Raw genomic sequence first — 24,702 nt, forward strand, 5'->3', positions numbered from 1 at the left:
TTATTTTTCCTTTTCTTTGACCCTTGTTGTCATTAGAATTTATTCTGTATTAGAACATAAACATGGGGACAAGACACAGTGCATTCTCATTAATTAGCCCAGCTCAGCAAATGTCACTTCATCAATCTGTTAGCAGCATTGACATTTCAAATCTCATGAGCCATTTGAGTTTGCACTGAACACATTGGAGTGACGTGAACATCTGGTCAGTTGGACACACAGGTGTCAGCTGTGGTGACCACAAGTTTCTTCTCCAGAAATGACTTCAGTGTTGGTCTCCATCTTACAACATGTTCTCAGACGAAATGGAAAACTCGCTAATTGGGTTGATCTGTTTTGAAAATCCAATACTGATCTAATTTTTATTGGCAACTTAAGTTTCAATTTCTGCAGAGCAGGAAAATATGCATTTAGAATTAAATAGTATTAAGTTAAATTAAGTAGCTTAATGTTCACAGATTTTTTTTATTTTTATTAAAGGGGTAAAAAGAAAATTATTTTGTGCATTTGGTGTAATTCAATTTTTTTATGCAGTGTAAGGTTAAAAAAACATTATTTTACCACATAATGTACATTACATGTTGCTCCTCTATGCTCTGCCTTTTTGAAATGCATTGGTTTTTATTTTACAAAGCCCATCGTTCTAAAAAGCGAGGTGTATGCTGATTGGCCAGCTATCCAGTACGTTGTGATTGGCCGATAAATACAACTTAACCACTGATTTGTAGTCGTGTCCTCTTTAGGAAGGCCAAACAAATTAGTTTTGCTTTCACAGCGAAACAGTGTCTCCACAACATGGTGGTGTGGGCAACAGCGATAATAAAAGTTACGGGCTTCTTTCTTTGCATGAACATTTGGGCGACATTATGCAAATCTTCCGACATTGTGACGTAGACGTGGGGGGCGGTGTTAAAACGAGCCGTTTTAGGTAGGAATGGTTGACTTTTATAAAGAATATCTCTTTGAATTTGAGACTTTAGTCTTTGCAACTTTACAGATCTTCTTTATGCACCAAGAGCTTGTAACACTCCAAAGAGAAAGGAAAAAATGTAATTGCATCATATGACACCTTTAAAATAATGCTAGAGGGTTGTTTTTATACATCAATTTATCAGCAGTCAGGCTGTAAAATTGTATCTTTTTAAGCGTTTCCTTGGAAACATAATTTAAAGACTTGGATTTCCTGAGCACCCTGTGGTTTTAAGTGACTTTTATTGAGTGACTGCTTTTTACCAGGGACATGAACACTGAAAGGCTATTGGTAATATGGATAAATGGTGCAAGGGTAAATATTTCCTGCTGTTTGATATAGTTCTATATGCATTGCATTCATCAGAATTATCAGTGGGTGCTCCGTTAATTACAGGGAAACAACCCGTGGCAAGCAATAGAGGTAGACACATGCTTTTCTAAAGGTCAGCTGAATTCATCAGTAACCACAGGGATGTATGATCTGGTAATACTTTTTCCGCAGCGTGTAAATTGTCTGAACTTGTCTAATGCTTATGTCAAAGTGTTTAGGAAAATAAACCCAACTTTTCACTGTAAAAATAAAAGATTTTGGGGGTTCATAATCATTACACTGAAGAAACCTCCTGTTGAACCTCTTTCAAAAAGGTTCTTTCTCTGAGAAACTCACAACATGGAGTACATAAGTACACATAAAAGGTATGTTTTTAATTATTAAATAAAAAAAAAAGTAATCTTATTTAATAATAATATTTAAGTACTGTTATCTCAATATTAATATTAAATTATAATATAATTATAAGTATTTAAATGTGAAGTTACTTCAGAAGGAGCCTAAAGGTTCCCCAAATGGTTCTACCAGTGTGGAAATATAAGGAAACCCAAATGTTGCCTGAATATATATATATGCCAAAACAACCCAAAAAACGTCCATTTGCCTTCTGGAAATACGATGATACTCAAGATAATTAGTTTAATGAAAGAAAGACAGACTGTATTATTGCTCTTTTAACATACTGTGAAGCAAATTTCTCAGTTCAGTTCAAAACAGAATCAGAATCGTGTGGCAGGTAAACATCAACATGCCTCTTCATTCTGGTGGCAAAAACAACCAGCAACTCACAGAGATGCACAAAAAAACAGACAAGCTTGTGTTTGTCACATGAATGCTGATGCTCCCCACCAGTGCATTAGTGGAAAAAATCTCTCTCTAATTATGTTAAAAGGGAAATCTCTTTGAAAAAGGCATTCTCACATTTCAGCAGGGTGCATGCTGCAGCATGGTCAGAATTCGGCTCTCCCTCTGCTTTTGGGGAGGAGCTGCTCTGAGGCACTGTGTTTGCAGAATTCTGGTGAGGGGTTAAGAGGGGAGATACAGCATTAGACTCAAACCTGGTCTGGAAACCGGACTGAACGCCAACCTCCATGCAGTGCCAGGAGCTCCTCGTGTGGGGCCTGAGCTTGGTGATGATCCTGGGTGGGGTGATGCACTTTATATGTCTCATGAAGTCTCATGCTGCCTACGGCCGTTACGTGGACACCTCGGGCAGCTCCATGATGGTGCCTGCGAGGCTTGCCTGGTTCCTCCAGGAGCTTCCTGCTCTGCTGGTTCCCATGCTTTTGATGCTGACCACGGATGGAAACAATGGCACCGGGAGACACCTGATGCTCTGGACCTTCTGCCTGCACTACTTCCAAAGGTAAGTCATGTGATCGATGTGAAAATGTGGGAGATCATTGGTGGGGCTGAAGAAGATTTCAAAATGTTAGTAACTGCTACTAACATCTTGTTAAATCAAGATGTTAAATTACTAGTATGGTAGTATAAAATGCAGACAGGCCAGAGTAAATGGATCGTAGCAATTTTATAATAACATCCGCATGCCGTCACAGCTTTTTTGCTACAATTTACTTGTTTATTTAGTATGCTATGGACCCAAGTTCAGTTACTCCATTTTACAAGCCTGGTGTGTAATCTAGCTCACCCAGAACAAATGAGGAAAAAAAAATACCCTTAATCTGAAGACAAAAGGGAATGCACTGGGTGGAATGTTCGAGATTCCTGCTTCTTTAGACAATCCAGCTGTGTAACTAGCACAAATGTAACAGCAGCCATTTATTCATGTTTTATTTGAGTAATTACACATAAGTGGACCAGAAGCAGATGAATAAAGTGAGAAATGTTTGCATAATTTAATGGAAGCATGATCTGGACAAAACATGACAGGTTTGGGAACGGGTGTTGAATTACAAAGACATAATGACAGTGGAAGTGTAATATGTGGGCAGATGACCAAAATATGGTATTTGATGTGTATCAACATTCTGGTTTGCAGGTGCTGCATCTACTCCCTGCTGACCAAAGGGCGGCCCTATCCGCTTAACATCATGCTGTCAGGGATTGTGTTTTGCTCTATTAATGGCTTCCTGCAGGCACACTATCTGCTGCACTGTGCTACATATCACAACACGTGGTTTTCTGATACCTGTCTAGTAGCCGGTAAAACTTGTTTACTGAAAGAATTGCTATAATACAAAGTTGTGTTCTTTTCAAAATTGAACTGAGCATTTGAAATGAGGTGGCAAACAGGATGCAAAATTGTCATTTGAATTCGTTTTTAAGAAAGTATAAATAAATGGAAGGTACAGTCAAAGAAACTCATATAGGACATGAACAAACATATTCATAATTTTAGTGTGGATTACAACTGCTAATTTTTATAAAGTAATCTGAAAACTGCGATAGACCTTTTGAGTTGCTGGACGAAAAATTTTGATCTGTTTGTACGGCTGTATTAATTGTTAATTGTTACCATCAAAGAGAAATATATTGAATCAAATGGGATAAACTGTATTATATTGGGAATACATATGCTGCTTAAGTACTGAAAAGTAATGTAATTATTAATATATGCTGACCAGTTCATTTCAAATTCCAACATGAATTGAAAAGGAGATAATTATTAAATTCAGAATTTTGCTCAACCTTTTTATTATATTTTAGAATGTTATTTAATAAAAAATATATATGATGTTAATGCAAACTAACTGCACTTAAATAAAGGTTCCAAAAGTGGGTTTTAGCAGCAATGTCATAGAAGAACAATTTGTGGTTCCTTAAAGAACCTTGTAGAGAACAGTAATCTTTATTTTTAAAAGTATTTGAGCTTATTGTTAGAGCATATGTCTTTAGAGGATTTGCTGGATAGTATATATATATATATATATATATATATGCATCTTTATTTTTCTAGGTCTGAGCATGTTTTTCATAGGAATGGGAATCAATATTCACAGTGACCACATTCTCCGCAGCCTGAGAAAGCCTGGAGAAATTTCCTATAAAATCCCAAGAGGTACAAATATTTTGCGGTCTTTTTAATGTTAGCAACACTCATCATTTATTGTCTTTATCTCAGTCTCCATAAGCAAACTGCAATTAGCTGCACTGAATAAATGCTAAGCTGATTTATGTGTTTGTTTTAACTGTAGGTGGTTTGTTTGAATATGTGTCTGGAGCTAATTTCTTTGGAGAGATTGTAGAGTGGCTGGGCTACGCTGTTGCTACTTGGTCTTTACCTACGTTTGCATTTGCTTTTTTTACAATTTGCTTCATAGGCCCAAGAGCCTATCACCATCACAGGTAAACTTTACCTTGTAAATTTAATATTACTTATACATTTTAAAATAATTACTTGCATACATTTTCGTCTGGTATATCATTAAACCTGGTTTTGAGAGTACAATGCAGTGATGCTCTGAAAAATACATATGGTTTCTCTAATGTGTTGCAGGTTCTATAATAAGAAGTTCAAAGATTTCCCCAAATCAAGAAGATCTCTCATACCCTTCATCTTCTGAAGAGTCATTACAAATAAATGGAGTTTTGTTCTGACAGAAGGAAAGAAATCATCTTCTCAGTTGCTACGGTGTACACCTATACTTTTTGGTTTGTTTTCATTAACTGATTTAGCATACAGTTTGCAGAAAAGATTCTACAGTTTATGAATTGTACATGTTGCCAGATAGTTTGTAAAGGTTTTGACATCCCTGTATGATAATGGCTCAATCACAAAAGGACACTTAACTACAGCTTAGTCTTTTTTTTTTTAAAGAGCATTTGTACAGTTATGTTATTGCAGTTGTTAGTATATTTGTGTAACTGGGTGCAATTTTTTTAATACTTTCTCCCATTGCAGCTTAATACGCAGTGAAAACTATAAGTAGGCTGATTTGCCCAAAACGTGTAAACATTGTGTGACTTTGTGATGAACAGTGTGTTTAGTAAACCTGAAAAACAGCCTAATCATAAATTTGCTTTTACATTCTGCTGAGACTAACAATTAAGTATTTCACTTCTTGTTTAAAGAAAAAAATATACATTAATAATAAATAGAATAGTGAAATCATGTTTTTTATGTTATTATTAAAAGTTGTTTTAAGAAACATTTTTCATCAAAGGAAGAAGAATAGGAAAAAAATCACTTAACCCATATCTTATTCCATCACATGAATAACTGAACATGGTTCATTGACTATTGAGTGAAAAAAGTGAAGTGAAGTGACATTCAGCCAAGTATGGTGACCCATACTCAGAATTTGTGCTCTGCATTTAACCCATCCGAAATGCACACACACAGAGCAGTGAACACACACACACACTGTGAGCACACACCCGGAGCAGTGGGCAGCCATTTATGCTGCAGTTGGGGGTTCGAAGGTGGGGAGAGAGAGCTGTTCATGCACTCCCCCCACCCACAATTCCGTCCGGCCCGGGACTAGAACTCACAACCCTTTGATTGGGAGTCCTACCCTCTAACCATTAGGCCACGACTTCCCATTTATTATCATTTATCATTTAGAAAGTGCTAAAAATAGCTAAAAACGGGCTTCACTTGTCTCAAATGAGTTCCAATGGGGTCACTGTGTCCATTTCTTTTACTGTCTATGTCCAACACAGAGTTTCAGGAGCGGCTGGTCTATAGCTATTCTTTACCCACCGGATCTTTTTTTGCTGTGCTGATCACTCTGATTTAAAGTGACAGGGCATGGTTCGGCGGTAAAAATTAATATGGGTTGACACGGAAATCTAGTAATTTCACAATAAATTGATATAATTAAAGTCTACTGTGTTTCGCAGAGCTTTTTGGCTATTTTCAAAACAAGGAAAAGTGCACTTTTAGACAAACAAGCCAACATAAGATGCACTTGTGGTGGTAGAAAAACTAAGTTCTTTAATGGTCATCTGATGCCGTTTCACTTAACATTTGCAGTTCATAATAATACGTTGTTTATATTTATTGAGTTTATAAACTAATGTCTATGAAAGATTGTTGGGCCTACTGTACTGTGATAAAAGAGTATCACAGTGCTGAAAAAGCTTTTTATTTATTTATTTATTACATGATTTGGAATCAAAATAATGGATAAATGTTGTGTTGAGGCCTAAACAGCCGCAGATCAGTAGCCGACTGTGTGAAGTGTTGAGTCCATGCTGCTTCTGCACCGCATACGAAATGCACATGGACCGCACTGCAGATGGAGTATGTGTTAAACAGGCTTAACCACCCGAGACACACTGCAAGATTTTCAGCTGTCCCAGACGAAAGATTGGTCAATGATCGTAAAGTCCAGAAATAAAAGTAAAGAACATCTTAATGTATCAGATCCCTGCTGCAGTGCGATTTTCAATGATCTAGATTGCTAAAATCGTACAGTGTGTAGAAGGCTTTAGAGGTTAACTAGTCTGAGAATCATCTCTTTCGGACACGTTTGATTTGTTTGAGTGAATTGATGGCAAGAGCCAAAGAGCGTCTGAAGTGAACCGAAGATTAGATGGAACTATGAATACTTTAATATCCAAATTAACAACAGAAACGTTAACATACTGGAAGAATCAAATACTACACCTAGTGTGGAGAACTACATCTACAAAATATATGCCGTTGTGCTTTCTTACAATATAAACGGTAATTTCCTTCGGAGTAGATGCTTAAGTGTGGTAATATAGCAGATGTTTTTATCCTTATATGGTGCACTAATTACAGGAATATTAGCCTTGGAGCTACCTGGAGATAAGTGCCTTTCTCAAAGGCACATGTCACAATGAAGATGACTCAGGCAGGGTCCAAAATTAACCTTTTGTCATAATAACTGTCAAATACGAGTGAACTGAGAAAATGTACCTACCATAAACCCTTTTTAGTATCCATTAAACCTTATTTTGCTTCATTTAAAATCTTTTCTAACATAGCAGATTTAGCTGCTTGCATATTTGCAAAAAGTTCAGGCAATGGCTCCAACTCTGTGTTCCTCTTATTTTGGTTTTGGTGGTTTAATGTAAGGAATACTTAACATGTATGTTGCCACATTGAGTTCTCTTGAAGAAAAAGTTTTAGAACAATATTTAATTGTAAAATACATCAAACCTACAACCTTTATTCAAAGCACAGCTCTTCATTCATTGAAATTCAATTGATATCCTCAATTACATATTTTACATCAAGAACCAAATTAGCCATCTCAACCGCCACATTCAAAGCATTGAGTTTGGCAGAAAATGAATCTAAAATTCTGGGCTGACTGTCAGTGTTTTTCAGGGAAACAGGACAGAAAGTGGGGTAAGCTGTATTTAGAGGGGTCTTCTCTAGGTTGGATCTGTCCTCCACCAGGCCACAACTGCAGGTTTTGGAGTAGATATCTGGGACCCAGCGATGAGCATATGTCATGTCAATGAGACAGTCCTGTCCATCATGATCTAAGGAAAGAGCCACAGATTGCAGAGAGCTGCAAAATGCCTTGACTGCCATGATGAACTCGGAGTGAGAGATGCTCAGAGCCTGAGCTATTTCTGAGGCTTTGGAACAACTCTGTAAAGTAAGTGAAAGAAATAAATAAAATTAAATACAGCAGCAAGCAAGGATTACAGAGTACACTAAATGCCATGTCAATTTTATGGATGAATAGATTGGTTTGGTCACAGAACGAGTCAATCATTCGTTCGTTATCTGGCTCGGCTCTGTGTTCATCTTCAGTTGTCTCTTCACAGCAGTTCAGCCAGTGTACTGTTTGAGTAGATGAATTACTCCGGGATATTGGTTTGTTTTAACTCAGAGGGAGTCTCAGCCACATTAAAAAACGTTAACAGCTTAAGTCATTTGTGGATTAATGCTTACTGGAGAGGTGAACCATTTAAAACGATTCAGTTCGATTCGGTGAACTGGTTCAAGAAGATCTGGTTACATCGAGTGATTCATTCACAAACCAGATATCACTAAACTGCAGAGTTTTGAACTCGCTCACAACTGACATGGAAGAGAAGACAATGCTGAATAAAGTCGTAGTTTTTACTATTTTTGGACCAAACTGTTTTTTCGATGCTTCAAAATATTCTAACTGACCCTCTGATGTCACATGGACTACTTTGAAGATGTATTTATTAACTTTCTAACCATGGACAGTAGACCGTACACACATTTTCAATGGAGGGACAGAAAGCTCTCTGACTAAATCTAAAATATCTTAAACTGTGTCCCGAAGATAAATGGAGGTCTTACGGGTTTGGAACGACATGAGGGTGAGTTATTAATGACATCATTTTCATTTTTGGGTGAACTAACCCTTTAATGCTTTATTAGATTTGATCACAATTTGTGTGCTTCTGCTTGTCCACTAGCCTTTTGAGGACTGACTATCATGCTGGAAAATGCACGGATCATTACCAAATTGATCATGGAACGGTGTAAAAAGTCTCTCTTGCAGGCCGTTTTGATAGCAATCTTTATTTATGGCAGAATTTTGGGGCAGAATTCCTACTCCCTTGGTTGACAAGCAGCCCTACACATGGATGGTCTAGGGATGCTTCACTGTTGGCACGTCACAGGACTCAAGCTAGCGTTCACCTTTTCTTCTCCGAACAATTGATTTTCCATATGTCCCAAATGGTCGGAGGGAAGCTTCATCAGAGTAAATAACTTTGCACCATTCTTCTGCTGTCCAAGCCTTGTACTTCCTGCAGAATTTCAGTCTGTACTGTACTCAGTTTTTCTTGGAGAGATGTGGGTTCTTTGCTGCCCTTCTTGACACCAGGCCGTTGTACAAATGTCTTGGCCTCACTGTGCGTGCAGATGCTCTCACACCAACCTGCTGTCATTCCTGAGCAAGCTCTGCACTGCTGGTGAGACGATTCCGTAGCGGACTCCTCAGGAGGAGACGGTCCTGGCGCTTGTTGGACACTCTGGGATGTGTCACTTTCTGAAGACTTCTTCACTGCATTCAAATCTCTCTCCTGGACAATCTTGATGATCCGGTAAATGTTTTTTTTCAGTTTCCAATATTCTTTGTAGCAATTTCTTTGCATGTGACGCCATTTTGATGCAAAGCAATGATGGCTGCACATATTTCTTTGGAGGTAACCATTGCTAACAAGAACACAATGATTGGAAGCACTTCTTCCCTCCTTTTATAGCAATCAGTCTGCTCTAACTATCTAATTAGAATGATAGTCTTTAACCTGACTAGTACACATTCACACTTTCACATGTGCTGCTGATATGATCAGTCAATCTTATTTTGTGAAAAGTTTAATTGCTTTTAACAGTTATTTAAAATGCATCTGATCACGCTACACAATAATCTAGAAGCAATGTGAATGAACACCACAACAACTTTGCAAAACACTAAATTTATGTCACTGCCAAAACTTTTGGCCATGACTGTAGATTTGCCACTAATTAATCATAAAAGTAACATGGCCTCAAAAGGATTTAAAATTAATAATAATAAAAAGAAACAGTATGTCTGCAAATTAAAAAAAATTATTCTGCCCAAAGTATCGACCAGTTAGGGCTTCATCAGGTGCCTCATGAAGGCCCCAATGGATGAAATGTTGCGCTTGGTTGTGATAACATTTTCTGGAGCTTTAATTACAGCACGTGGACTTCTGTTGTTTATTGTTGTTGTACGCTATTGGATGTGCACACCTTTTTTTTTTTGTTCTCAAACTGATTTAACTCAAAATTGGGGACAATCCAACAAAAGCTGTAAAGTATCAAAAAACAAACGAAAAAAAAAAAAAATTCAAATTAGAATGGTTTAAAAATCTAGTCAGGCAGAAATATGGTACTTGGCAATCCTTGAAAATAAATTCCAAAGTTAATCCCTCTCAAAAAGTAATGCATAATGCATGAATCTTTTCATAAAATTCTGACAGTGGAACTTCCGAATCAGTACTGTAGTAATGTAATTGAACGTGATGTGTGACTCAGTGGAATAGAATACCATGTGCGTGATGTGGGTGGCCAGCAGTGTCTCTGTACAGCCTCCTCCAAGCAGGGCGCAGGGCTCCCTCAGAGTCAGTCGCAACACATGTTCTGCTCTCTTGCATGTCATCTGTCCAAAAAATGGAATAATGTTCATCATATGACAGAAGTGGAAAAGAGGGAATTGATACAAAATATTTGAATGAACAAAACGGAGTCCAGTAAATCTAGAAAAAGTCATTTGGAAAATTGGAACTTAATTCCACAAAAGGTGTTTGTAGCGCACTCTTTTGTCACTTAATATTTTATTTTGCTGTGTCAATCCATTAAATTACTTAGTATATTAATCCATGAAGACGGGTATTGAATGTTTTATATTATATTCATCACCAGCTGGTCAGAAACGTTTCAGCTGAAAGCCTTCTTCAGTGTGTTATACAATTAAATTTCTACCCCCAATTTTTAAATCATTAATTAAATTGACGTCATCATTCATTAACCAATCCTCAATCTCCAAAAGCACATGTAATCCATTTAAATGCTAGCCAATTTCCATTTGTATACAACACAAACCTTCACATCCATCGATACATTGCATAATACACGCCTGGCTTGAACAAGAATTACATATGATTACATATTTATCACAATTAGACAATTTAATAAATAGTTTAATAACTCCGAAAGTGTTCTGTCCTACTGGTGATAAATGTAAAATAAAACTCAAAAGAAGACTATTTTTGTTGAGTACAGAGCATGGCTTTATACACTAAGAAAACTGGAACTTAAAAATATAAGAAACTAAATAAAAAGCTTGGATAATTAACAGAGAGGGATGAATACACCCAAAATAAACCCAAAAGAATGAGTGCAAAGACTGGGATTTTTAATAGAGGAGGACAATACTTTGCACAATCATGATATCTGTGTTAATTTTACTGGCATAAAAGCGTTGTGAATATTCTGATGATTTTAATGCAGCTTTTATTTGGCCATTAGTTTCCTAAAACAGCATCATTAGTCAGATTCTTCCTTGTTTCATGACTCAAGGGTATAAAAGCATTCAGACTTATGTTTTTAAACACATCTAAGAGATGTTTTAGCAGCAAAATGACATTAGATTTGGTAAGTTTCATTTTGGTGAATTATTTCAAGCTGTGTGTTTGAATTAAACAACATAAAAATTATTATACCGGAGTGAATTGAAATGAACATAAAGATCTGTGTTTTAATAAACCTTCAGTTCTTCAAGCATTGTTTCATTTCTGTGGCAGAGAAGCATGGTGCTAACTGCAGCATCTTTAGAAGGAAGGAGCTGGAGGAGTTCTCTGGATCCACATGACTGCAAACAGAATTCTTTAACCATCCCGAAAGCTTCCACTGGGACTGAAGCGCAAAGAGAAGCAATAGCCTGAGCACCTGAAATATTAAAAACGGAGTTAAAATAAAGCTGATTTCATTTCTATACTATTGTATATATGATGTTATACATTATATATTACCAATATATTAATCAGAAAGGCATGGCCTTATTTAATTAACAACAATTATAAGTATAAATACATTTTCCCTAGCAAAAATATTTACATTTTAATTAATATACTTTTTTATGTATAAAATTTTGCAATTTTACATAGTATTATTATTTTTTTTTAAAAACATAGTATTCAATTTAGTTTTAAATACAAATTAAGAATAATAAAATATGTTTTTCTTTAATTTTTTTTTACAGAACGGGTTTTTCAATTTACAGTATTTGCTGGACATATTTTAAACTTATATTAAACTCAGTAACAGCTCTAAATTGATAGTCAATTCTATAAATATACCTTAACATTATTAAATATTTACCTGTTAACTGGACAAACGGTTCCATCAGGGCTAGTCCAAGCCTCTCGATCACAACAACTCCATGCTTCCTCAAGTAGTGCTGGAGAACTGGATGTACGACTTTTTGGCATGCAAATAAGCTCACTTTGTCCATAACAACTTGTTCCCCAAGCTTCAGGAGCTGCTGAAGGAGATCATGCTCTGGGTCCACTCCCCTATGGATCTCCAAAGTTACATCTCCAACTTCAGAGATATCCCCTGACAGTGATACGCTGAAAAGCACCACCTTAAACGGCCCAGATCCCAGTCTCTCAAGATCTGCAGGCTGAAGCATCTCAGGGACATCCACCAGCAGTCCTGGGAAAACCGAAGAATCGCTCACCGATTGGCTCTCAATGCCGATGGTGACTGTCCTTCCAAAGCAGCTCACGCCGGATGTGTTGCAATGGATGGAATACAAGAAGGCCTGTGCGATCAGTGAACTGATATGTTTTGTTTCCCTGCTATTCAACATACATGCTGGTTTGCTGGTGATCATACTGCGAGCCAGTGCAATGATCGAATCGCTGCTGCTGAAGTCTACTGGCACTTTACAACCACAAGAGTCTCCTTTAAGATACATGTTGCATTCTTCCACAAGATGTTTGTATACCTTGGCTGCTGCAGCTGTCCTGAGGCCATTATTTTGTGTATTTTCAATAAGTCGGAGTGTGAAAATCCCCATAAAAAGCCCACAGTCACTGTAACATGTGGTGTGATGTTGAACAGCAGTTGAGATCATTTTAAGAAGCGGCTCAGACATATCTACTCGTTTGAGCAGGGCTGTAGAGGTTGAAGTTGTCAAGACATGGCCTCCAACATTGTTATGTATTTGTTTCAGTCTACCAGTTGGTCCATAGGCAGAACTGAGTATATTTCTCAACAGAGCCATCTTTTGGCAAATGTTACTGTTGGAAAGTGGTTCATCTGTGCACACAGCAGGTTTCTTCTTACAAATTCGAGACATGCTATGGTTTGATTCATTCAGAGAAATTTACTGATGATTATATATACAAGTCCATTACTTTTCAATAAACAGAAATGAAAAGATCACATACTTAATAGTACAGTATTATGGATGATTTTGTTTCTTCTGTGGATTGATTAGTATTAGGTATTGTAACATAAATATAAGAATCTATTATTTATTTAATTATTAAAAAGCAACATTAAGGTTAAACTACATTTTATAAATGCATAAAGGAAAGAATATATTAGGTCCACTTTCATTTTTTTTCACTTTTTTTGCTTTCACTAGGTCATTTTAAATGGTGTGATAAGTTCATATTTTTAAAAGTATAAATATTTTATGTATTAAATTAATGTAAGTTTCTGAAAACGCCACGCATAATCATTGAAGAACAGTTAGTAAAATGCTTAGCATGCCACTTCGCAAATAGTTAACGTTAAATAATTAAAATCATCTTGAAATTACTTCATTACAGCAAACAGAAAAAATCGTTCCTGATTTCTATTCAAAACAAATGAATTATCTTATAAAAGACGTGTAAAATGTACCATGTGAACCTTGTAACTTACATACCCTAAAGTTCAGCATATGGATCAACTAACTAAACATATTAGAAAGAAAAATATAGGAAATTAAACCCTTACGGTAAAAGCCAAGCAGATGGTGTTTACGTCTTACACAATACACATGTTCTCATATGGTGACCAACACATGCCAGTTATAAAGTATTTAACAACAGAAACCCGAAAACACTAATTGGATTTTAAATCTCAAATATTATACACTAAACGAATTACTATAATTTCGTTTAGCGATACATAATCATGGATATTTTACAATTTACTTGGAACAACGAACGCGACTGTCTGGCAAAGTATGCAGCCTCCTAAATCCGACTTCCATGACAACGGCACGCGCCGGGGTCCTAACGTGAGAGGGCAAGTTTCAAACCTTCGGCGGGAGAAAATGAAAATAATTCATTATATATATGTTATTGTTACCCTCGAGTCGTTTTAATTAAAAAATCTAAATTTTATATCGTCAATTATATTTAAACAACCCATGAATATCATAAGACAAGTCTGAGCTCTGCTTTACCGCACTTCCTTCTTTTGACTTTCTACAACTTTGTCTAACTGCACGTCATGTGAGTATTTCATTACTATATGTTCAGTTTTTCAGCAATAAACATATTTTGGGGTTTCTGTAGAAGTTATGAGATTGTGACTATTTTTTGTTTATGGTTGTTCAGCGCATTCTTTTTGGATTTGTCCAGTGTTTCATCAGAATGCAGTCTTCTAAATTTGTAGTCAAGGTATGTTAACATTTTTATTTCATCTATATTTATCTATTAAATAATGACAGAACATTTTATGACATTGACTTTTATGTCTTAATTATGACTTATCTAATTAACACTTTTACCCATTTTTGTATTTTAGTGTCATAATGTTTGGCTTTTTATGACATTAACTACATTGACTTTGATCTCATGATTATGACATTTTAGTTCATCATTTAAAAAAAAATATATATTTCACCTTTCGTCTTTGACTTTTGACTTTTTGCATCATAATTTTGACTTCTATCATATTTTTTACTTTATCAAATTTTCATCTCTGTTATGTGATTTTTATGACTTACAAAGTTGAAATCAGGACACATTATATCAGGGGTGTCTGTTTGATTACTTAAACCTAATCAATACTTGGTATGTTTGTGCTGGAGCAGGCTTGGAACAAAACTCTTTAGGGCTCTGGCCGTTCCAGGAATTTAGTTTGACACCCCTGCACTATGTCATAGTTATGATTTCCCAAAGCATGATTTTTTTTCTTATGTGATAGTAATAGGCTACTATACATTGCAGTGTACCTCACGGTATTTATAAGGAACCTTAAGAAAACGCATGGAGACTTAAGATAAAGACTTAAAGTGGTGTTTAGAACAGTTGAAAAAAAAAAAAAACTACCTGTACTTCAACTTTTTTAACGCTAGAGGGGGTGGTCGCTTAAGCAATGAGTGCGCTCAGGTAGCGCAACAGCATTAATTCCTTGAATAGTTTACTGAACATAGCTCGTACTTCTTTATGTCGTCTATTTGTGTTCTTTAATTGTTCAGCCTGCATTTTGTTACAAACCATACCAAAAAACTCAGATTTCATCAGAATGTTAGGCTCGGATTATATTTTCCATACCATCTCAGTCGCTTTCTTTTGCATTGCATCCCATTTTGATGTTTTAATAATCATGTCTGTATATATCCAGCTGAACGTCTCCTCCGCGTTTCTCAGCAGCACAGATGCTGGTCCGGCTGTGTCTATTCACTCACATGCCAGATAAATGAATGTCAGTGCTAATGCATGTCAGATGTTTCTGTTAATTACTAGAAAAGCCCTGGGTCTCTGTTTTTTGTTGATTTTTCATATAGTGAAGGCTTAATTCTAGTTCCTGGATATTGCTGTGGGTCCCACACATCCGTGTTTATTGCCAGACGTTGGCTATGTACTAGTTCTCTTTCTGTCTTTCTCACTCATCACCTCTCCTGTATCTGTTTTTCATTGTGGGAGAGTGCCACTCACCAACTTCACCCTCCCAGTCTGCACATAATGATATTGTTATATATGTTGCTCTCCCTGAGAAAAGAACTGTCATGCCCAACACTGTGACCACACGGAGACATTTAAAAATGGGAAAGCAAACCGTACCATCAGCTGGCCCAGCTCTCAACTTTGCTTCAGTGCTAAACAAACTGTTCGAGCAGAACATAAGAACCATGTCATTTTTAGATATTTTATTCTGTCCCAGAAGAAGTATTCTAAAAATGTTTACCAAAAACTGGAAATTCCGTGATTGTTGACCTTTGTGTCGTTCCAAACCTGACTTTCTTTCTTGAGTGGAATATAAAAGAAGTTATTTTGAATTTGAAAATGTTTCTGTCCACACAGTAAAAGTCATTATATGCATAAAAATTGCAGCTTGGAACAACACAAGGGTGAGTAAATAATTAAAAAAATTAATTATTTGGTGATTTCATTATTTTTTTTCCTTTTAAAGGAATATTTCAACCAAAAATGGAAGTTTGTTAATCGGCACAAATTTGGAAAAAAGTATCATTACCTCACTTGCTCACCAATGAATCCTCTGCAGTGAATGGGTGCCTTCAGAATGAGAGTCCAAAAACTGTAGATAAAAACATCACAATAATCCACAAGTAATCTACATGTCTCCAGTCCATCAATTAACAGTTTATGAAGTGAAAAGCTGCATCTTTGTAATAAATTCATCAATACATTTTTAACTTCAATGGTGTACGCATAACATTGCTTTATCCAGTGAAAATGTTGAGAAATATGCAGATAAATTATATACAGAAGCACTGTTGTCAAGTGAAAACATTTATGAACTGTTATTTTGGACAGAAACAGTCAGATTATAAAATTACTTCATGGATTATTATTCTTTTTATTTGATTTCTTTTGTGGACACCTTTTTACTTTTTTACTTTTTAATTTTTGGGTGAACTATTCCTTTAAAACAACTACAAGTACAATGTAAGCAAAAATCAGCAAAATGGGAAAGTTTGTGGACCATTTCTCTCCTAATTTTAAAAAAACCCAAGTATAAGACCTTTGTAAGTGATTTGTAGATTGATTGTTTGAAGATCCTGACTTACCTGACACAGCAACATTAAGTTGGATGTCGTGTTTCCACTCTGCAGTGCAGTTCTTGTAGGCGATGAACTACTCCCACTTAAAGTTGAGGCCCTGATTTTCTCCTTTGTGTCTCAGAAGACACTGAATATTTACACAAGAGCTGCCACGGCACTCCACTGTTATACCCATCTGGTGTAGGAGATGGCGGGAGAGCATGATTCTTGTTTTTGAGTATGAATGTTAAGTGCTGGGTAGTATGACAGCTGTCTTGGCTCTGGTTTGTGTGCTAGGTCGACTTCCCTGGTAGATATGGACCACACACTTGGACCTCCAAGCATCCTATTACTGTCATCGGATCAAGGAAATATGTTGTTATTTCTGAAACTGGGATGAATGCAACTTAAAAGACATGGCAGATGTAATAGAATTCTTATTTACTGCGTTTTTAGATTTTAAATTAATTTATTACTGCAGATGTTTAGATTTACAAACTTAATGTAGGTAGATTAGCATTCGTTCTGTAAACTGCAGTTAAATTACAGTGTAAAGAAGTGGAAGGATTGTTGTTTGGTTTTTCCTGACTTCTAATACTTCCTTTTTACTAGAATTCTTGGAATCTTTCTGATATTGTTCAGTTGTTTGTGGAGCTTTACCAGGTGATTCCTGCCTGTTCTTGCTGTTGGAATTTTGCTTCTGGGTTGCGATCTTGCATAGAAAAAAAAAACAAACAAAACCATTCAGGTGTGCTAACTTCCAGAGATTAACTCAGTGAGCACTTTAGAGTTCCTAGAAATAAAGGCCAGCTTAGTCATAATCACACTGATTTATTACTGGATGTGTTATGTTTTTTTAAAACCCCTGACCCTAAGCAGTGGCTCCAGACGAAAAAATTAATAAATAAAATGGTTAGGGATTTATTGGAAACATTGGCTTCTGGTTTAGTGAGGGAGGGAGTCCATTTCGAGTAATGCCTCTGATTGATTTAAGAGTTAGTGAATTTGATTCAAACTTATAATCAAGTCTGAATATTTTGGGGATCTGTTTAAACTATTCATTAAAAAGATGATCATTTGTTCACAAACCAGACATCACAACTCTTGTTGTGTGCATTGTTGTTTGCTGCAAACAACACACTCTGAAGATGTAATTAAAGAACATCACCTCATGAGATGATATAAAAAAAAAAAAAAAACTGAAACTGTAAAAGTACTGTCAAAGTTATGGTTTTCATAAGTAGAACTATACATTACCATATCATTTATAGTGAAGAATGGTAAAAGGATGTTCCCCGCGTGACACAAGTCCTTGCATGACTATATGACTATATTTTATATAAATATTTGCATTTCTTATTTTTGTTATTACAGTGTAGTTGTTTATTTATTTTTGCAAACCACTTTTTGGTCACATTTGTATTATTTAGGTTTAGTTGCTAAGTTTTTTGCATGGATATAAGTGATGTCACAAAACATCTGACTTACTGATGAGAGGCGTTCTGTTTTGTCAAATGCCACAGACCTTTGTTAAAGACGGGACTTGAGCCAAATCTAGAGAAACATTGCAGAACACCACATCAACCCCATAGCAACATCCTGGCAACCACCCAGAATCATGGCGCTGAGTTTTGCATGTAAAAATCTAGTTAAACTTGCTTGTGTCTCATAGCTCTCTTGCAGTTTAAGATTGACAGCGCTAATGTTGACCCTCTTGAGGGAACAACAAGTGACTCATGCTATACAAAATCAGCAAGTCAAGACCAAAGATTAAACTTTTAGTTTTACCAGGCAACACTCATAGATCTAAAGAATTCCAGTAGGCTCCGTCGACCTGCGACGCTCTTACAAAGACACAGACTGAGCTAGACGATGGGCAGAGTTTTATTGAGTGAGACTGCTTCTGCTGCCTTCTGTCTCTCATTTTCTCTCTCTCTCTCTCTCTTCCAGCATAAACATCTGTGGCTGGTTTATGTAAGTCCCTGAGCTAAGTGTAGAGAAAGGGGGTCTGGTTCTCACAGCAGTGATAGCAGTGGTAAAAGGGCAGGGAGGTGTGGTGGTGAACAGGCAATTGCTGCACATACGCTTCTGGGCCGACTGCCCAACACTAATCAGAGAGTAAGAACAGGAGAAAGCTCAGTCAGTGGGGGTGAAACTGATAAGAGAAGGTAACAAGGGTGCATCTTGGGAACTGCAAGTGATGTAGACCAGAGCCAGAAATCCAAAAAGTCGAAAGCAACCCGGTTTGCCTCATGTGTTTTCTCAGCGATTGGGAGTTGAAAATAGCACGGCTAAGCCATGGACTTCGGTCAGAGTGGCGGGGACTGATTTGGTACCGTTTTGTTTTATTGTTTGTTTGGTTTCAGGGCCTTTGTAGTGTGTTTTTGGCAGGCCGTGCTGATCTGATAAAGAGTCACAGGTAAGAACGAGTTTAATCAGGAGGTTACTGACCCACAGGATGCCTCAGGTGTATTCAACTAGGATCAACAAACAAAAGGATATAGAAAAAGAAAGAAGCAGTTCCTTGCCTGAAGCCCTTTATACAATAGTTAATATGGTGAAGACTAAGAAAACCTTGTATGATCTTATCTGCAAAGGGTTTCCTGTAGACAGTATCCCTCTTTCTCTAGAATGTGACAAAGAGCTGTTAAGACTTTTATTGCACAACAGAGAACCATTGCAGGTGTTTAACATAGGCAGGCTAATAAATAACGCATGAATGAAAAATAAACTAGTGCATGAAAAAGTAGCTCTGCAAACAAAAGAAACTCAGCAGAAACCTAGATTACATTCTGAGAAATTTCATGTATCTGCCAAGGAAATGTAGAGGTTGTGTAGCAGCTAAGGTCCGAGATCACTTCACTGTTTAGCTGTTTTTTCTGACAGATTTTTTGTTTTTGTTTAAGAAAATGATGTAGTTTAGCAATTTTGGCCAAACACGTTTAACACCTATTGCCCTAATTCTTCATGTACCAGTCCTCGTCAGTCAAATTAACTCATGATAACTGGACATTTAAAGACAGACCCCCATATTAGGCAATCCAATTAACTGTTTCTCTCTGTGTCATAGTCACACAAGGCCTGGAAAAGCTGAGCGAAAATGCCTTTCTAGCACTGGGAACATTCCTACAGTCTTCTGTAATGGCATATTTCAGATTTTGAAAAGAAAGTGGAGCCAAACAGAACAGCAGGCAATAACGTGGTTGTTTCAGAGGCAGCATAAGAAGACCACCTTTTCACCACGTGATTGACAGTTCCCGTCCATCCCCTCTGATGCTTTCCCACGCCATGGTAATGTTGAAAGGCTGTCAGTCGAAACCACTGGTCAGTTGCAGAATGGCCACAGCACAAAGACGTGAAGAGAAAGCCACCCAGTGTTTTCTGAAGGATCTGCTGTCTTCCACATACACACATAAGGAAGCCTCTGTTTCTTCTTTTAGCTCTTTTGTCCAGTTGCCTGCAATAGGATGAACTCTTTCTCGACTTCAATAGCTGCATCAGATGAGATTTATAATGGATTATGATATGATTGTAAGGATCTCAGTGAAATAAAAACAACCTTAACACATCCAATCAGAGCTGTCGCATGTCACCACTTATATAAAGCCACTTATTTGTAAAAAAAAAAAAAAAAAAACCTTCCATAGACTAACACAAGGGGGCAGCCTGTCCTTCAAGTTCAGCAGGGCTGCCACCAAACTGATGTCCACAAAGCAGCAATTATAGTAAAATATAGTTTCATGTCAAAAACAAAAACAAAACCATTTGGCAGTAGGATTTGGCCAGTTTTTGTGCTAATAACGTGCCGTAATCCTGCTTGACTGGAGATGAATTCGGAGGATAGAAGCCAAACGAGAATGTTGGAGATGTTTTATTTACTCAGTCACTGTAGATTCCTCAGGTATGGGAAGGCATAAATCATTGCTTATGGGATGACAGAGAAAGAGACAGAGGAGATCTAAAGAGAGAGGAAATGAGTGTAGCCAGAGAGCAGTACTGTAACAATAGGCTTTACCCAACACACCCTTCTAATTCACTCTCACACCATGCCTTCCCAGCTGGCCTCGGAGAACCCAGAACATTACTGCCTGGCCTGGGCCACTTTAGGACTTCTCCAGGGCCCATTAAAATGCACACTCTCACTTGTGCTCTAGAACGTGTTCTGGACTGTGTCTTGAAAAGGGGAATTTCTTGTCTGCTTCCTTCTGATGTCATCAGCTCGTTTCCCCCAGTGTCAATTATGTCTGTGTCCCCGCAGCATCAATGCAGTCTCATCTTGCTTTGAGCTCAGGTGTTGACATGCTTCAGTGCCGGCTCCTCTCTGTTCTCTTGCGTGTGGTCCTGGAAAGGCCTGTGTGAGTGGACCAAAGCACAGTGACAGGCTTGCTATTGCGTTCATGTGTAAAACATAATCAGGCTGGTGTGGAGTGGAGATGTAACAATAGCCTAAATGGCCGCGTTGGCTCTGCCTCTCCTACTCTGCCATAACTTATTGTCCTTGTCGTGCTGACGCAGCGGTCCAAGAACCCCACTCTTTGCATGGAGTTCTGCAGCCTCCCCTAATCTGGCCTTCTTCTCTTGTCACTTTTCAATAAAAGGTTAGCGAGAGCATCCTTTAGTAAGGCATTTCCTCAAGCTGTAAATCCTTTGCTGTGTTAGTCTTCTGCATGGCTTTGGTTTTAACACCACCACCTTGAGATCAAGTGTATCTGGTTACTGACATGATGCTAATGAGGTGCGTTTACAAAGCTTGTGAAACTGATGTGCAGAGAGGGGAAAGCAGATGCACAAAGACGAGAGGAAGGGGATGGAGTGACTTGCCTTCAGCTATGGATTTGAAAGTGTAATTCAATCAGCTCAGTGATGACTTCTTTTTGTTGTGTTTAAATCCCCCATCTCTCTATCTTTCTCTCTCAAAGTGTGGGAATTTCGCCGTACTGGTGGATCTTCATATCCTGCCTTTAGGCGGCCAAGACAATGCCAGCTGGTTCTCTCCAGAACACAGGAAGGTATTGGAATGAGGGTGTGTTTCTGTTTGTTTGTGTATGTCCTCTTACACTTCAGTAGACTGAAACTGCAGGAATCTGGAATTTGGATCTACTCTCGGGGATCCCCCCCATCCTTTTTATGTATGTTTAAGATATATGTTTTCACTGGCTCATGCAACCGAAAAGCTTTGAATGATTTTCCCTCCCAGGTTTAACTCTACATGCAGCACGTCTAGTTAAATTTGAGCTCCATGTAAAAAGTTTAGGGCAATGTAACCTTGGGAGGTTTATCTTTGTTTTTAAGATTGCAAATATGTGTGCAAACTCTTATGTGTGTGTGTGCACAGGAAGTGGGCTCCCTGATTAGAGAAGCATTGGAGCTGAGGGTGAGGCAGTTTCAAGAGACCAAATACCAAAAGATCCAGCCCAAACTAAGGAAGGATCTCACCCTGACCACCCCACTCAGTCTTGAAGGTATAGCACACATGGGCATTGTCTCCAAACCTTAGCTGTGTCCAAAATTGCATTCTCTCTAGTAGTAATAAAATTAGTTCAATACTGCTCCTCACCTACTATATAATAGGGAAGTAGAAATAGTCAGATGTAGGGTTAGTAAGTTTCCATTGGCAGCATTTTATAGCATTATCATTTAATTTATGCCATTGGCATGTGTTCAGAAGATTGTGACGGACACACCAATCTCTTAGGCTCATTAATGCCTACTAATGTTTAATTATTCTGATTTATGTTTGAACCACAAATACTACTGTACTCTTTCAATATAATACCAAATATACACCTGCATATTTGAGAATTTGCTATAGGTTATTGAAATATATAATTATCCATGTTCAAGCTGCAAGTGAAAACCTGCATCTTTCCCTCACACTTACTTTAGAAATTATCTCTCCTTGATAAACATGCTTCACAGCTCGAAAACTCTGTTAACGGCTGTCCCACAGCAGGAAGAGGAAGTTTTCAAAACAAAGTGGAAAAATCGAGGCTCTACCTGCATGCCCGCGAGAATAAAAACTAGTTGAGACTAGGCAGCACTCCCCAGGAGTGTCTCCACCGCCCCCATAAATATGAGGTGAATGTGTTTGACTTCACTTCCTCTTCATGATACAGTGCATGTTAAGAAAAAACAGTGGTGGCCTGCATATAATGTCACCAGTGTAGTTTGTTTCATCAACAAATGTAATTAAATTTAGTTATCATCGGCTTGAATTATTCTGAAACACTGTTCTATATAATTTACAGCATTGGTGAATAGAGAATGAACTAAAATAAACTTGAATGACTTAGAATTCAATTTATAATCTAATCAAATTGAGTCATAAGAACATGCGATTCTGAATCAAATCGAAAAGAGAATTCTGCTATCTGCTTTTGATTTAGTTTCACAATCTTGATTGGATTTGATTCTGATATGGATTTGACAAGTTTTTGACAAGTTCTTTCATGTGAGAAATAGCGCAAGCACTTGGAATATGTCATAAAAAGAATAATATGTGTCCCATTGAGTCATGCCACAACATATCCAGTATAGACCGGATCTGTGATTTAAAATGACTTTTTATTGTCTTTAGTCGCATCACAGTCCCCTGTAGATATGGTGTTAAGGCCCGTTCACACCAAGCATGATAACTAAAAGATAATGATAAAGAGATAGTTCTAAACATTTTTCTCAATATTAAAGAATAGCAGAGTCCACACCACAGCTAAAACGATAAAGGCACAGAGAAAAGATATCGTTAGAATCCTTTCCAGATTTTTTTTTTCCCAGTTGATGAACGATAAAAAAACATTCACAGCCACTCAGAATCCATCCGAGCTGTAGAATTTAAAGCAACAAATGCCGGTGCACTTAGAATAAACAGACAATATTGTTCGCTGGTGAAGACGCTAATGTCGCCTTTATAGTCATCTTTCTAGTTATCGTTCTAGGTGTGAACCAGCCTTTAGTGTTTCACAATTCCCAAAACAAAAACTTCTTATCAGCTGGCCAGATTTAGTTCGTAATGACATCACCGTTCGTTCTTTGATTTTACTTGAAATGTATTAGGGCCTTAAGGGAGGTGGTTGGTTTTGCACTGGTAGCACTTACGCCTGTAAAAGGCTGACTCACTGCATGAGCCAGATCCCGCTGAGAGAGGTAGATTACAGGGCAGTTAAGCTCATAAAAAGACATTTCTCCTCTTTAGATGTTGCTGCTCCTCTCACGGCACAACAAGGCATGGCTGCACTGCTGCAGAGGTGCTCATCTCTTTCTGTTCTTGTTGTTTAGCACTAATATTACATGCAGTTTTGATTATTTTACTCCTCTCCTTTCGCTGCTGGGATAAAAGTCAGAAAACAAGATAAAAAAAAAAATTGTTTATAGGCTGGCGCTAGATATTGGAGTTTTTAAGGATCTGGCAGTAACTGGTTTCCCAGATCACTTTCACCCATGATTCTGTGAATGTGACCAGCACTTTTTATTAGAGATCAATTTCAGATATGTAATTAGTTAATCTGAAGATCACATCATGAATCACTGCTCACTGTGTATATAACAGCTGTGAGAAATGCAATGTCTCACCCTTGGGACAGGTGAGAACAGGGTTATTGTCTAATATATCAGAAAGACTGACTCATTATCTCTGACAGATAAGCATAACAAATGATGAAACGCACTCATAGGGTGTGTGCATGGACAGTCTGTCTCCTTCACTTGTGTCCATAAACATAGAAGTTTAAAGTATTTTTAGGCCTCCGGCAGGAAATGGAGCTGGACTGTGACTGGGAAATACATGCAAGGGTCATATGCTCAGTGTAGAGGTCAAACACTAACCTGCTGATATCCTTCCCAAAGATGTAGACATGAGTGTGCTCACCCAACACACTCTCTAATGGGAATATATGACATTAAAGACAGGAGTAGTGGCTATTGGAATTTCAGCCATTTTCAATTGCCATCACAGGAAGAAAATTCTCTAAAATAGAAAACTGTTATTTTAAA

The 24,702-nt window shown here is 37.4% G+C and overlaps 3 protein-coding genes across 3 annotated transcripts in view; 2 read left to right on the forward strand and 1 right to left on the reverse strand.

The window, feature by feature from the left end:
• The first annotated feature begins 2,116 nt into the window (after positions 1–2,116).
• Positions 2,117–5,378, forward strand: LOC128026786 (3-oxo-5-alpha-steroid 4-dehydrogenase 2-like). The gene is made up of 5 exons (XM_052614054.1): positions 2,117–2,669; positions 3,306–3,469; positions 4,224–4,325; positions 4,462–4,612; positions 4,764–5,378. Exons 1-5 carry the CDS (start codon positions 2,395–2,397, stop codon positions 4,828–4,830), a joined length of 759 nt encoding a protein of 252 aa, XP_052470014.1. The 5' UTR covers positions 2,117–2,394; the 3' UTR covers positions 4,831–5,378.
• A 1,941-nt stretch (positions 5,379–7,319) lies between these two features.
• LOC128026056 (molecular chaperone MKKS) lies at positions 7,320–13,967 on the reverse strand. Its single transcript, XM_052612781.1, has 5 exons — positions 13,713–13,967; positions 12,081–13,066; positions 11,467–11,648; positions 10,249–10,359; positions 7,320–7,838 (listed from the first exon to the last, which is right to left on the reverse strand). The coding sequence occupies exons 2-5, from the start codon at positions 13,063–13,065 to the stop codon at positions 7,440–7,442; spliced, it is 1,677 nt and encodes a 558-aa protein (XP_052468741.1). The 5' UTR covers position 13,066; positions 13,713–13,967; the 3' UTR covers positions 7,320–7,439.
• Positions 13,968–13,985: 18 nt separating this feature from the next.
• LOC128026064 (protein SLX4IP) overlaps positions 13,986–24,702 on the forward strand; it is a 39,911-nt gene continuing 29,194 nt past the window's right edge. Inside the window, exons 1-4 of the mRNA XM_052612796.1 lie at positions 13,986–14,215; positions 14,321–14,383; positions 21,633–21,722; positions 22,049–22,175. Coding sequence (XP_052468756.1) covers positions 14,357–14,383; positions 21,633–21,722; positions 22,049–22,175 — 244 coding nt within the window. The 5' untranslated portion in view covers positions 13,986–14,215; positions 14,321–14,356. The remainder of the gene's footprint in view (positions 14,216–14,320; positions 14,384–21,632; positions 21,723–22,048; positions 22,176–24,702) is intronic.

This window comes from Carassius gibelio, chromosome A13 (genome assembly GCF_023724105.1).
Source record: "Carassius gibelio isolate Cgi1373 ecotype wild population from Czech Republic chromosome A13, carGib1.2-hapl.c, whole genome shotgun sequence".
NCBI classification, from domain to species: domain Eukaryota; kingdom Metazoa; phylum Chordata; class Actinopteri; order Cypriniformes; family Cyprinidae; genus Carassius; species Carassius gibelio.